The sequence below is a fragment of the Mesoplodon mirus genome (assembly GCF_964341445.2).
Source record: "Mesoplodon mirus genome assembly, chromosome: 1".
Classification (NCBI taxonomy): Eukaryota; Metazoa; Chordata; class Mammalia; order Artiodactyla; family Ziphiidae; genus Mesoplodon; species Mesoplodon mirus.
The window spans coordinates 222379490-222394121 of record NC_138976.1 but is presented as its reverse complement, the minus strand read 5'-3'; the positions used below and the strand labels follow the sequence as shown (position 1 = coordinate 222394121).

Below are 14632 nucleotides of genomic sequence, written 5' to 3'. Positions count from 1 at the left end.
GCCCAGGGCAGCCCCAGGACCCTCAGCTTGTTGGGTGTGTCCTTTCCCTGCCCTCTGAGAAAGGCCCTCCTGGTAAAGTGTTCTGTTTGTGACCAGGAATATAAAAATGGTTGTTCTAGCTACTCTATTTCTAGGTAAGTTTTCAAAGCCCCAAAGTTCTTTGTATCTAGTTTAGGTCCTAGGAGATCATGAACCTCTCTTGGAGGGGCAAAACTCCATCACCAAAGGAAACAGCACAAGTCCTGGATACAAAGGTGAACTGAGTGGTGGAGAGGAGGATGTTTCCTATCCCAAGGCTCCAAGATATCAAAGCATCAAATACAGAAACTAGAACACATGGTTATTACCAAAGCCTAAACAATGGCTTGGAAGGCCCAGTAAATGTGTGTTCAGTTTATTAGTCTCACTTATCTACAAACAGCCAACTGATGTTAATTGAGTATCTGCTATATGCCAGGACCTGTGGGATCCAGAGATGAATCACAGACCCTGTTCTCTGGGAGCTGACCCTCGACAAATGTGATTGATGGGTGCAATTCCGTTCTCATTATTAACTATCCCATTATTGGCTATGATTTCCCAGTGAAGCTCGATACCTGACAACGGTTGGTTCTAGGCCTTAGCAGGTGACAGAGGTTCGGTGGGTCTGAGGACCATCGTCTTTGCTCAGATCTGCTGAACTCCCACCTGTGGCTCAGCCTGCACTGCTTCCTGTGCAGAGGCCAGAGCTGGAGGCTTCTGAGCCTGGAGGCTTCAGGGACAGTCCCAGCTCCCTCCCATACAGGTGGCATGGGCTGAGACTTTAGCCTTCCTGTCTTCAAAACCAAACAGCCAGGTGGCCCTTCCAACTCAGTTGGTCGTGGGATTTGGGGGAGTGAGATAGGGGTGTGGGGCAGAGGGTATTAAACCTATCCCTTCCTGCCCCGAGGATAAACCAATTCATCAAACCAAGGTGGACCAGGGCATGGGCGGGAGGTTGCTCTAGCAGCCTGGAAAGAGTAATGATTTAAACGTGGAAATAGCTGAGCCCTGGCCTCCACATTGCTAATACATTATCAGATGATTTATTTCCTCTGACAAGGTGCCAGGAGAGGAACTGGGAATCTTTCTGAAAGGGATCCAGAGCCACTCTATTGGAGGAGGGTCTTTGGCCCCGATTTAGGCCGAACCCTGAGCCCACTGTTGTTTTGAGTCTCTCTGCATTGAGACAGCATTTCTTCCCATCCACGCACTGCCCATGTTGGGTGAGAGTATGGGCATCTTCCCCCAGCCCCAGGACCTGCTGCTTCTTCCAGGGACTCCCTGGCCTCTTCCCTCCTCCTGGGTTGCAGTGACCAGCCAGCTCACCTTGACTGACCTCTAACCCCTCCCACCTGGCTCTCTCTCTTCATCTGTCAGCCCCAGCTGCAAAATTATATACACACCAGCCAGGGTCCCTTCCCACTGCTGATAAATAAGCACACAAGCCCCTGATTGTTCTCAAGAATTTTTATGCAGAGTAACTTGAGAAATAGATAGGGATGGAAAAAATAACAAGTATTGCAGGGAAGTTACAAAATATCTCTAGAAGTACTGGGAGAAACTGTCCTAGGTCATCATAACATCTAGATTGAATTAGCTCCCCCATCCCTCCCTCTCCTCTTCTTAGAAATGGGATCCCATAGGATCATGCAGAGGACTGTAGTCTCCTTTGTCTGGCGCCCTCACTGGGCTGTCTGCCTTGAAGACTCAGGTGTGTGGTCCAACAGGGCAGAGGTGATTGGTGCTCACCCCACCCCGGTTGGTGGTTTGGGACCCTCTTAGACTCACCTCAGATGAAACTGCTCTGTAATGTCCCTGCCTTACACCCTCCTCTTCCCTTGATTGAGGAAAAGTAAACAGAGGTCTCCATGAAAGCCAGAAAGTGGTGGCAGCTTCAAACACAGAGGTTATTTGGGGCTGCCTATTACAATGAACAAAGTGAGGGATGAGTAACCAGAGTGAGGAGGATGAAGTCACCTTGGGAGGGTTTAACAAGATCCTTGCATGGGATGAGCGCCAAGGTCCCTCCCGGCCATAAACCCTTATCTCCACCTGCTGTGTATGAGCTGTGCGACCAAAGAGCACAACAACAATGACCAAAAAATTGCCAAGTGTTTGTTGTTGGTAAAACTCAATTAGATGACAATTGAATCCTTTCATCCTGTTTTATTATTTATTTATTTTTATTTGTTTTTAAGGTTGTTTAGACCCAGGTTCTTTGGAAAGAAGTAAATACCCACTTTTATCAGATGCAATGTGTATTTTTTCAAATGGAAGGAAAATAAATTCAAACAGATAACTCCCCAAGTGCCTTCAAATTATGGTTAAGAAATTGAAAACTCAGTTTTGCAAAGAAAGGCTAAATTGATGCAAGGGCTAACTCAGAATGCTTTCTCCTGTCTCCCAGCCAATATGTGCCAGAGGCAGGCTTTGGATCTGTCTACACAGAGCCCCAAAACCATGCTTGTCCCCCTGTGAGAGTGTCAGGGACCCTCACCTGCCTAATATAGTACAGGGAAACAAAGACCCAGAGGTTCTGAGGCTCCTGCTAACATTGGGGACCATCTCACGACTCATCCTCAGCTCAGCTGCCTGGGACCAAGTGGGTTTCAGATAAACTTTCCTTTTCTGTTCGTTAATCCTTGCTCCCAAGCACTTCACCACCCTCAGGAAGCAGTATTTTGGCAAAAGCTCTTTAGGGGGTACTCTTGTTCTCATGATTAAAAGGAACTCGTCACAATTTTAACCTCTGGGAGTAATACAATAGTTTGAGGCAACCTCCTTTTGTGTGTGTCCTATTAAAGAGAAATCAGGGCTTCCCTGGTGGTGCAGTGGTTGAGAGTCCGCCTGCCAATGCAGGGGACACGGGTTCGTGCCCCAGTCCGGGAAGATCCCACATGCCGTGGAGCAGCTGGGCCCGTGAGCCATGGCCGCTGAGCCTGCGCGTCCGGAGCCTGTGCCCCACAACGGGAGAGGCCGCAACAGTGAGAGGCCCGCATACCGCAAAAAAAAAAAAAAAAAAAGAAATCAAAGTTCAAAAAAATTAAACGAAGCTCTGATACTAGAAAGATTTTAATTGATTTTCCAAAAATGTGTCTTCACATTGTTTGGATATGACAAATGCCTTACTCCAGAACTGGGTACCTCGATGCCATAGATGCATGATTTCATCATTGAATCAGAACAAGAATGTCCAGGGTTGTGGCTGAGGCCCCTGGATGGCATCAACAGCACCACACGTGATGATGACGCCCAGCTGGGATTAAGTGCCAGTTCAGTTCCAGTGAATTGCTCCCACAGCTCACCTGTGTGGGCACTAAGTGGCTATTCCAAGTCATGGGGGAATAAGGAAAGCCAAGATGTTGTTTATTTTTTCAGACCAAAATTTTGCTCAAAAATTTGTTTTTCAGCCAACAAAAATGTGTCAACTATTTGCATACGACAACTGTAAGAACCAGCCTTTGCACCAAAAATAAATGACTTACACATGTCTTTTGTTCTTTTTATAAATTTATTTATTTATTTAATTTTTGGCTGCCTTGGGTTTTTGTTGCTGTGTGCAGGCTCTCTCTAGTTGTGGCGCGCGGGGACTGCTCTTTGTTAAGGTGCGCGGCTTCTCACTGCGGTGGCTTCTCTTGTTGCGGAGCGTGGGCTTTAGGTGCGCGGGCTTCAGTAGTTGTGGCACGTGGACTCAGTAGTTGTGGCACCCGGGCTTAGTTGCTCCGCGGCATGTGAGATCTTCCCGGACCAGGGCTCGAACCCGTGTCCCCTGCACTGACAGGCGGATTCTTAACCACTTTGCCACCAGGGAAGTCGCACATATCTTTATTCTTGCAAAGAACCTTACTGCAGTTCTGCTGTGTGCTGGTTGATGCGTAGGGAAATGGGTGAGTCTCAGAGGACCTTTAGACAAGCAGGGCAGGGAGAGATGGAAATCGACAATTGTGAATAATGAGGTTAGTATGAGAGATGAGGGCAAGGTTCTGATGTGGTTATTTCAATGGCACTTAATCCTTAACATTTTACCTTCTAGATTATTCTTAATCTTGAACATCTAAAAGGTTTGGTTTTGCTTCTCTATAAGTGACTTCTTCTATGGAGAGCATCAACTTTTTCTCCACAACTTGCATTGAACTGTGATTTAATTACTTTTACTAAAGTCAGTGATTCTCAGAATGTGACTATATACGATAGTGGTATTCAAGGTGACATATGGGTGTGAATTTGTTATTTTAATAGTTAGATATTTATTTTAAAGGAATAAGTACCATTTATTTATTCCATTAGTAATAATGGAATAGGAAGATACTAATTTTCCACTTATGAGGATGATATAAAATTTCCTTCTTACATAAATTTGAGTTAAAAAAAAAGTGGAATGAGAAAGAAAATAATAGCCCAGGGATACTCAGCTACAGGAAAATTGTGCAGCTACATGTAGATAGGTGTTTAGAGATGGGGAAACCACCCATCGGACTGCTTCTAGCTATTCATCACCAAGCACGGTTCCACATAACATCTCCCAGCCTGGCCTTTGGAACCCAGTCTGCAAGTCACTTTGTACTTATTTTTTAGTTCCTATTTGCCGTTTTAGAGTCACTGTCCTCTCCAAGCCTCTTGAGCCTCCTTCTCTTGGCTTCCTGATCGTCTGAGATGTCACCCGCCTTTCTGGAGGCCACTGCAAGATGAAAACCCTTTCCCTTGATTCTCCCAGATCTTGCAAGAGTTTTTGTTTTGTTTTCTTGGTGCCATTCTCTCCCTCGATCTGGTTTTGTGTGTGACCACATCTGCAAGCAACGACTACGTTTAATAACTAACAGCTTGGTCTGGTACTTTCCTCAGAACAGTTCTCACATGGAGGAAGAAAGTTTTCTTCTTCAAGTCACAGTTTTCAAATTTCTAATAGCTATAAATCAGACGATAAAGCTGGAGAGAAAGATAACGGATTTCAGCCCGTCTACAAAAGCCTGTCCTTCAAAGCCCTGCTGAGTTGCTGCCTCTTCAAGGCAGACCCTGAGATGACCTGCAACACAGAAGGACTCACTGCCTCTGCAGTGCCAGGCTTTGTTTGTGCCATATCGCCCCTCTACATCTGCTTCATTCACACCTGTGTGATAGTTATCAGTTTATATGTCTTCTTTCCCTCGGGTGTGAGCATCTGAAAGGCAGTGATTGTATCTTCATCTCTCATTCAACAGATATTTTCTGAGTGCCTGCTGTGTGCCAGACAGTGGTTTAGGAACTGGAAAGTTGGACGTGAATGACACTGACAAAATCTCTCCCTCACACAGTTTGTTATCTTTGTATTTCCCAATGTCTACATAGTGTATTAGTTATCTACTGCTGAGTAACAAATGACCCCAAACCTTAGCAGCGTAAAACAACAAAAATTGTTATCTCACTCCGTTTCTGAGGAGGCCATGGGTGTGCAAGGAAATCCAAGATTTTGTTTATTTTTTCAGATACAAAATTCTGCTCAGAAAATATGGATATACATATAGTCCAATCTGACAGAAATCTGGGAGCAGCTTAGCTGGGTTGTTCTGGCTCAGGGTCTCTCATGAGACTGCTGCCAAGATCTCAGCCAGGGTGTAGTCATCTGAAGGCTTGATTTGGCTGGAGGACCTGCTTCCAGACTCATTCACGTGGCTGTTGGCTGAAGGCCTCTGTTCCTTACCATGTAGACTCTCCATAGTGTATTCATGACATAGTGGCTGGCTTCCCCCCAAATGAATATTTCAAGAGAGAGAAAGAGTAAGCAAGAAGGAAGCTGCAGTGTCTTTTATCTCATCTCAGAAGTGACCCACCATCACTTCTGCCATATTCTACTGGTCACACAAGCCAATCCTGGTGCAATGCAGAAGGAGACTATACAAGGGGATGGGATCATCTGGGGCCATCTTGAAGGCTGGTTACCACAATAGGGCTACCACAGTAGGACAGTGGGTGTTCAATAAAAGTCTGTTAGAGTTTTTACCCCCACAATCCATAAGTCAAAGCCTTTACTGAGACTTCCCTGGTGGTCCAGTGGTTAAGAATCTGCCCTCCACTGCAGGGGACGTGGGTTCAATCCCTGGTTGGGGAACTAAGATCCCACATGCCTCGGGGCAACTGAGCCTGTGCACTCTAGAGACCACACCACAACTAGAGAGGAGCCTGAGTGCTGCAACAAAGGTCCCTCAACTAAGACACAATGCAGCCAAATAAATAAATATATTTTTTAAAAACCTTTACTTTTTTTTAACAGACTAACTTTTAGAGCAGTTTTAGGTTTACAACAAAATTAAGTGGAAATTACAGAAAGTTTCCATGTACCCCCTGCCCCACACGTGCACAGCTTCCCTTATAATCAACATCCCCCACCAGGGAGGTGCATTTGTTACAACTGATGAACCTACACTGACATGTCATTATCATGCAAAGTCCATAGTTTACGTTAGGGTTCACTCTTGGTGTTGAGCACTGTATGGGCTTAGACAAATGTATAATGACATGTATCCATCACTGCAGTATCATACAGAGGAGTTTTACTGCCCTGAAAGTCTTCCGTGCTCCACCTGTTCTTCCCTCCCCACTCCCAACCCCTGGCAACCACTGATCTTATTACTGTCCCCATAGTTTTGCCTTTTCCAGAATGTCATAAATCTGGAATCATACAGTTAGTAGCTTTTTCAGATTGGTGTCTTTTACTTACTAATTGGCACTTAAGCTTCCTCCATGTCTTTTCATGGCTTGATGGCTCATTTCTTTTACTTTTTTTAAAAAATAAATGAGCATACTGTTTTTACTGATTGCATTGTTTTGGAGTGTTTTCAATCTTCCACCAAGCTTAAATAATTTGAATGGTCTACTCAGCTAACATGCAGCTGCTATGTTATATTAAAAAGTCAATAAATGTGTTTTGGGAAGACTTAGTAACTTGTCTTTCCCCTAAATTGTCTTCTTTCCCTGACAATCATATTCTCTAGCCATTGTGCCAGAAACATTCAGTGAAGTTCCGCTTGTGGAATGGAAGTTCACTGAATGTTTCTGGAAAATCTCTATTTGAAACCCTTTTTATGTTCTATCTAGAATGGATTTTGTGTAATGCGCAAGGTAATTGAGTCTTGCTAAAAGGACTGAGCTCTCTCAGAGGAAGGTCTATGTTGTGTGTGTAAGTTGGTGAAGGGACCTGTCACCAGGGGTGCTTGCTATTAGACAGAAGCCTCAGGTAGAGGAGAAGGGAACTATTCTTTTTTGATGGGGAAAAAATAGAACTATATCATTGCAGTTCGCCCCACTCTTACAATGAGTTGGCAATACACATGCAAGCAACAGGGCAAGAAGCAAGTTAACAGTCTTCTTGGCTGTGTGACTTTCCTCCCCCATTCTGCCAAATATTGATAGTTAGTACAGACTTGACAATAAAGGGATGATGTTCTAATTAGTGGGAGTAAAGGAAAAGTAGCCCTTGCTCTTGTGACTGATTGGTTTAGGAAAATGTTTTCATTCCTAGAGGAAGGAAGGGGTCCTGATTGCTTTGTTTTCCTCCCCAAGGTGAAAACTTTCAAACTGAATGACCATTAGCATTAAGCTAGCACTTTATAAATTGTAAGTAGCCTCACTAGTCAATCCGTGAATGTGTGTTGTTTGCACTTAATCCTTTACTGTATTAATGTTCAGCTTACTAAACAGACTGCCTCAAGCTCAGGCAAAGTATTAATATAATGTCTTGTTGTGTCTCAATAAAAAAGTTACGTGCAAAAAGTTATAGCAACATCTTTTTGAGAGAACGATTTCTTTTTGTAATGAACAAGAAATAGAACATTTCAGTGAAACTGGAACAGTTAACAGCATATGGTTGAACTTAATTAAACCTTCAAGGGAAATAAGAAGAGGATCAAACAAAGGCAACAAATGAAGAAGCCCAAGATGGATTGGGGATAAACATAAGGACAATAGCATTTCAGCCTGGGTATCTTCTGACCCCTCCCAGTAGCTAGGCTGCCATCATTATGTCAAGAAAAGCAGGGATGAGGAGAGCTGGAACAACCATGCAATAAAGACACTAATATTTGTATAATACACTGTGCTATGCCCACCACTTTGACTCTCCAGGGAAAAAAACTTTTCTCTAAGAGTTGCAACCCACCAGCCAGCAGCTCTCATGAGAAAAAAAAAAAAAAGACAAAATGCTACAAGAAGCTTGCGTATTTAGGAGCAAAACAGGTTATAGATCCTACTGTGTGGAAAGAGATAGAAAATTCTGGAAAAGAAGCTTTAGGCTGAGTTAGAAAGATGTGCAAGTCTTTGTGGAAAATCAGGTTAAGTCTAGAAAATTCGCTAACATTTAAGTGTTGATGAGAATGGTAACTGCATTTGTATTTCTCGACAACTTGTTCCAAATCGTACCCGATGTTTTACAGAAATATTATGTAATAGTCCTACTTAGCTGTTTTAACAACAGCATTTTCCATAAAATGGAGTAAAAGCGTGGGAAAATGTTCCTCACTGAACAATACCTCTGGAGAACCAGGGCACCAGCGTGGTCACCGCCATTTCCCTTGTGGTCACCAAACCTTCTGAAGGCCGTGCAGGTGGCAGTGTTACCTGAGAGGTGATAAGGAGCCCCCGAAGCACCTCAAACGTTTTCTGACTCTCAATTATTTCATCATCTGCTGTCAGCCTTTTCCAGTTCCCACCCATGCCTCCATGCGTGATGTTCTGCAGTTGGCAATACTCTCCCTTGCAGGGGGTGGAGAATGAGCATAATAGGGACATGCATACTTTGAAAAAAAAATGCCCTCCATAGATTCTTTTTTTTTAAATTAATTAATTAATTAATCAATTAATTATTTTGGCTGTATTGGGTCTTCATTGCTGTGCGTGGGCTTTCTCTAGTTGCGGCGAGTGGGGGCTACTCTTCGTTGCGGCGTGCGGGCTTCTCATTGCGGTGTCTTCTCTTGCTGTGGAGCACGGGCTCTAGGCTCATGCGGGCTCAGTAGTTGTGGCGCACGGGCTTCGTTGCTCCGCGACATGGGGGATCTTCCCGGACCAGGGCTTGAACCCGTCTCCCCTGCATTGGCAGGCGGATTCTTAACCACTGTGCCACCAGAGAAGTCCCCCCTCCATAGATTCTTACCTGCCATGCTGGGGGTCAGGGTGGAATGGCATCCCTTCCTCTCCATTGTCAGCTGACAGAGCTGGTGGAGGTTGGTGAGCTTGCTGGCCTCTGCACCGGCCATCTGAAGGCTGTCTCGAAGGAGAAGTCCAGTGGAAAGAGGACAGAGAGTCAGGACACCTAGGTCCTCACCCAGGGTTTGTCACTAACATTTGACGTCCTTCATCTGTAAACAGAAGGGGTTGTACTAGACAATCTGTAAGTTCCATTCGAACTCTGATATTTTGCTGTTCCATTTTGGCCAGAACCTGGTGAGCCTTGTGTCGTTTCACAGGAGGAAGTTAGGTACTATGTTTTCCTGTAAATCTTAACCTGAGGTTGTAAACTGGTGGTTGGATCCGGCATGTAAATGTGTTTTGTTTTGTTTACGCTTCCTAGTGGTTTTTTTTGGTTTTTTTGTTTTTCTAATTAGTTGTCAACACTTAAAAAAAGGGCGATTTCTCCAAATCACTTCTGACTTGTCTTGAAGCCAGAAGTGGTTTTGAGTAGTGAGTTTTGGATCTGCCAATGCCCGGCCCTTCTTCCTGCATGGCAACCTCTTCTGGACTGGGCATGCACTGTTGGGTTCCCCAGGCCCACCTGGCCCACATCCCTTCCAGGCCACTGTTAGAAGCTGGAGTTTGCAACCTCGTTCTAAAATTCTCTCCATCTTCTCCTGATCACATGGGACAATAACACTTTATAAAGGACACATATTCCAGCCTATTTGAGCTTTCTCTGTGGCTTGGACTGGCTCTAGGAGGTGGGTTTGCGTGGCCTCGTGAGCTGTGGGCATGCCTGTCTGGCTAGTTCATGAGCACAGAGGGTGGGAGGAGAGATAGAAGCAGAAAAGCTTCTCACGATTCAGAAAAGCTTCCCACCATTCCAGCTGCATTACAGATGTGCAGAAGTTGTGTGAGAGGTTCCATGTGAACATCTGCATGCATCAGGGAGGGACGAGACCAAAAGAGAAAAAGGGCTTTGGGGCTTTTCAAATGTCTTTTTTCCTCTTCTCCTTACCCTTATTGTCTAGGTCCATGCCACAAAGGACGGGCGGGTGGCTGCTGCACCCAGCTGGGCTCCCTGTCGGCCCTGAAGCATGCAGTCCTTGGGCTCTACCTGCTGGTCTTCCTGATTCTCGTGGGCATCTTCATCTTAGCAGGTAAGAGCATCCTTTCCCATCCTGGCCTTTAAGGAGGTGAGCAAGAAGTGAGAGCGGATGGGAAAACTGGGGAGCTGGAGCTCTTCCTTCCCATAGTCAGGAACTCAGACACTGCTTTCCTCACCATGGAAACCACAAAGGAGGAAGCTGGCTGGTCTTTCCAACCAGGCATAAGTCTGAGCAGCATCGCCTGCTTTGTGTGGGGGTGAGGAGCTGGCAGGGGCTCTATGAGCATGGGAAACCTCTTGAGTCCAGGAGTAGAGACCTAGCTGCTCCAGGTGGCTTCTGCCTTGTCCTGACTCATAGTCTGATGCTGTGCATTACACTGGGCCTCCCTAGAGCTCTGCACTATGGTTCATACTGAGCAGGCTGGGCCCCCTGTCCTGGGATGTGATGAAAATAGTTATGAGACACTTTGTTGCTGAGGCTAATCAGGGTCATGGTAAACCTGTTGCCCCTTTGTGATGACTGGGGGTGGGATGAGTTTGCCCCAGCTCAGCCAGGCTCTTCTCCCCAGTTTCTGTCTGTACAACAGGCTAGTGACAGGCTGGACTTTGGACCATGTCCTCTAGCCCAGAAGCAGAGCTCATGGACCCAGGAAGGGATCAGATGGAAGATCCCATGCTTTGCTCAGCCCAGCTCACACACAGGTCAGACCACCGTGATGGAGATGGTGGAGCAGATAGGGACAGAGACCGTGGTGGTCTCTCCTGACTCCCACCCAGAGGGAGAGAGGCTCAATTCCCACCTACCTCGATGGAGGTATATAAGGCTTGACAAAGTGAGGCCAAGGGATCAGCATCACTCATCTTACATGAGTGCCTACTTGGTGCCTGGTTCCACGCTAGGATTGGAGACACTGCTAAATAAGACCCAGGGGATCCCCTCCTGGAGCTTCCAGTCTAGGGGAGGAGGTGGGAGCACAGAGGTGGAGCCCTGTCTCAAGGCAGAATGCGACAGGGACTATGATGGGGCCTTTGATGTTGACACACAAGTGCTGTGGTGACCCAGAGGAGATGCACACAGAGCAAGTGTGGGTGTTGCGTGGAGGGGCCAGGGTGGGGTACGGGGAATGTAGTCAGAGAAAGGCTGCTGGCCAGACAGAGCTGACTTGGAGTGCAGAGGGTGGGGTCCTTGACTTAACTCTTAATTCCTGCCCTTAACTCTAGTAATATGGAGGTTAAGCCCTTGAGGATGACCCCTCACTAGAAATCTCTGGTCTCGTGTCACTTTCTGTCAAGTGAGACTAGTCACTTGGGCCCGGTGATGGGATATTCAATGCTGCCTTTGCCCTCAGATTCCCACACTCGGGGCAAAGGGCATCACTAGGGGTGGTGTCTGTCCTATCAACCATTGACCCGGGTTGGGGGGCAGCCAGCAGCAACAATGAGAGAAACTAATGATTCGTCCAAGGGATGATGTCCAGCCAGAGGATTTTTTGAACATGTTCTTGGGCTGCTCAGTGAGAGATTGGGATCTGGGTTTTGTGGGCTTGGCAGCCACGACCATAACAAATTTACAAAATTTTTGAAAAGTGTTTCGGCCCGGCAGGAAAGCTAGGCTATGGTATTACAACTACGCTGCTGAACAAGAATTTTTAGGTGACAGAAGAGGGTGTGGAGGAGAGAGCCAGGCTGGTGGGGACCCTGGGGCAGGTCTCTGGAGGCCTGGAAGGCCTGGAAGGGCATCATCTCTTGGGTTTCAGGGGAATGAAAGTTCTCTTCCAGGGTCTGAAGGGCTGCCATGTGGAAAAGGGCGGACATATTCTGTGTGGTCTCAGAGGGTAGAACTAAGTGAATGAGTGGGTTTTGTAAAGAGACAAATTCCCATTCAAAATACAGGAGACTTTCTAACAAGAAGTGGTACCCAGCACAATGCAGAGAGGCTTTTCTTCTGGCTTGGAGGTCGAATGGGATTTATGATGATGTTCTGGAAGTTTCAGAAAGGAGGGTGGAGAATGGTTTCCTAATCTAATGGAAACATTGCCTTGCTTCCTGTTATTCCATGTGGAAATCTGGGGAGGATTTTGATCATCATAATTACCTTTGAACCTGAAGTTTATGAGTACCAGATTGCCTGTGTGGAATGAAAATTTGGGGTGGATTGGAACTGATCTGATGAAACAGAGCATCAGACTTTATCTCTTGGCTCTGTGGCCTGGCCACTGTCACCTTCCCAGTTTCTTGTCCGGAAAATCACGTTGGCCTCTGGGAGAGGTTTGAGGAGGGTAGCCAATGAAAAACTATCGTCACCAGCTGCCCCATCCCTAGGGAGGGGACTTAGGAATGTGGTGGATGAGTCCGGGCTTCTTCAGAGAGGCCCTGCCTGACGTTGGGTAGGACGTTTCTTCAGATTACCCTGATTGAAGACCTCCAGGGATGCTCCTTTTCAAAAATACCAAGATGGTGGGGAGATGTATGGTTCAGTGTAAACCAGAGCTAGCCTGGCCTTTTCTTAGGTGTCCTGCTGTGGCTGCTTCCTCATTTGGGGCAGAACTTGCTCTCCAGTGCCCTACCGAGGTCACCTTTCATAGGAGGTACTATGGTCTGAATTGTGTCCCCTCCAAAATTTATATATGAAGCCCTAACCCACAGTGTGATGGTATTTGGAGGTGGGGCCCTAGGGAGCTAATTAGGTCATGAGGGTGGGGCCCTTATGATGGGGTTAGTGGCCACATAAGAAGAGGGGAGAGAGAGACACAGAGAGAGAGAGAGAGATCTCTGCCATGTGAGGACACAGGGAGAAGGGGCCATTAGAAGCCAGGAGGAGAGTCCTCACCAACAACCAAATCTGCCTGCACATTGATCTTGGACTTCCCAGCCTCTACAACTGCGACAAATAAATTTCTGTTGTTTAAGCCACCCGGCCTATGGTATTTGGAGGTGGGGCACTAGGGAGCTAATTAGGTCATGAGGGTGGGGCCTTGTTATAGCGGCCCTAGCTAAGACAAGAGGAGTTCTGTATGAACCACTCTTAGACTTCAAAACCTCCTCGTCGACACAAAGCTCATACATCCGACAATTGTATGACAAAATTAACCACTGCAACCAAGTGCCATGTCTGAATACCCGGTTGGTAACATCTGATTGAAGTACAGATGCCTACTCTTACTTCAATATTACCAAATTATAGTCTCACTGCATAAAAATATTACTCATAAAATTTCCCATGGGATTTCTCTTGATTCCTTTCTCTATCCAAGTATTCAAAATAAAAGACAAATACTGTATCTGTGTTTATGCAGCATCTCAGCATCCCCTCTCAGGTTAATCCAGCCATTGCCCAAACTATGTACTCAATTGGGCTTTCTACCCACCACCTAACTCTCCATTCCCGACCAGCATCCTCCCGGGAACTTTCCTCTGATATTCCCACACCATCACTGGGTTCTATGACCACAGTCTTCCATCATCTCCCAAGAAGGTGGCATCGGTCCATTCTTCCCAAATTCCTCTAAGCCTTTCTATGTCTTTAACCCATTTTACCTGGACTGATGGTTTCCTATTATGTTTTTGTCCTGTTCCAGCGTTCCTTTTGGGACAGCAAAGACTCTCAGGCTTAAGTTCATGAACAAGGGAATTGAGATTGGATGATCACGTGTTCAGGAGGTCCTCCATCTAGCACTTTATGGAAGATGTCCTCTGTGATGGAGTTCAAGGGTTAGAGGAGGTTCAACCTTATCCATGACTATTGTGGGACATCACTGTGGTGACAAAGGGTGGTCATCAGGAACTATCTCTTCCTCCCCTTGCCTGTCATGGCTCCATTGAAGAATTTGAACTCCCACTGTGACATGAAACAGCAGAAAGGGGACGTGTCAACATCTGGGGATCTAATTTGGTGGAAAGCTGGAGCATTACAGCAATCCAGACTATAGAGTTGGACCAGGGAGAGCTCCTGGTGATCTAGGGGCTCCTATCATGCCTTAATTTAATCCTTTCTTAATAGCAGTCAGCCATTGCCATCAACATCCTCAGTAAGTATTTAACTTGTGCATGAGTGCTTAGTGGGTTTAGGACAACAGAGCAAGCCCTGGTGTCTTAGTCTGTTCAGGCTGCTATGACAAACTACCACAGACTGGGTGGCTTAAACAACAAGTATTTATTTCTCACAGTTCTGGAGGCTGGGAAGTCTGAGATCAAGGCGCTGGCAGACTCCATGTCTGGTGAGAGTCCACTTCTGGTTCACAGATGGCTGTCTTTTTGCTGTGTCCTCACATGGAAGAAAGGGCTAAGGATTTCTCAGGGGTCTCTTTTATAAAGGTACTAATCCCATCCTGAGGGCCCCACCCTCATGACTTAATTATCTTC

The 14632-nt window shown here is 46.1% G+C and overlaps 1 protein-coding gene across 2 annotated transcripts in view; it reads left to right on the top strand.

Annotated features, from left to right (window-relative positions):
- SCARA5 (scavenger receptor class A member 5) overlaps positions 1-14632 on the top strand; it is a 121035-nt gene that overhangs the window by 14036 nt on the left and 92367 nt on the right. For both annotated transcript variants that reach the window (XM_082607266.1, XM_082607265.1), the window contains exon 3: positions 10194-10322. In XM_082607266.1, coding sequence (XP_082463392.1) covers positions 10194-10322 — 129 coding nt within the window. The remainder of the gene's footprint in view (positions 1-10193; positions 10323-14632) is intronic.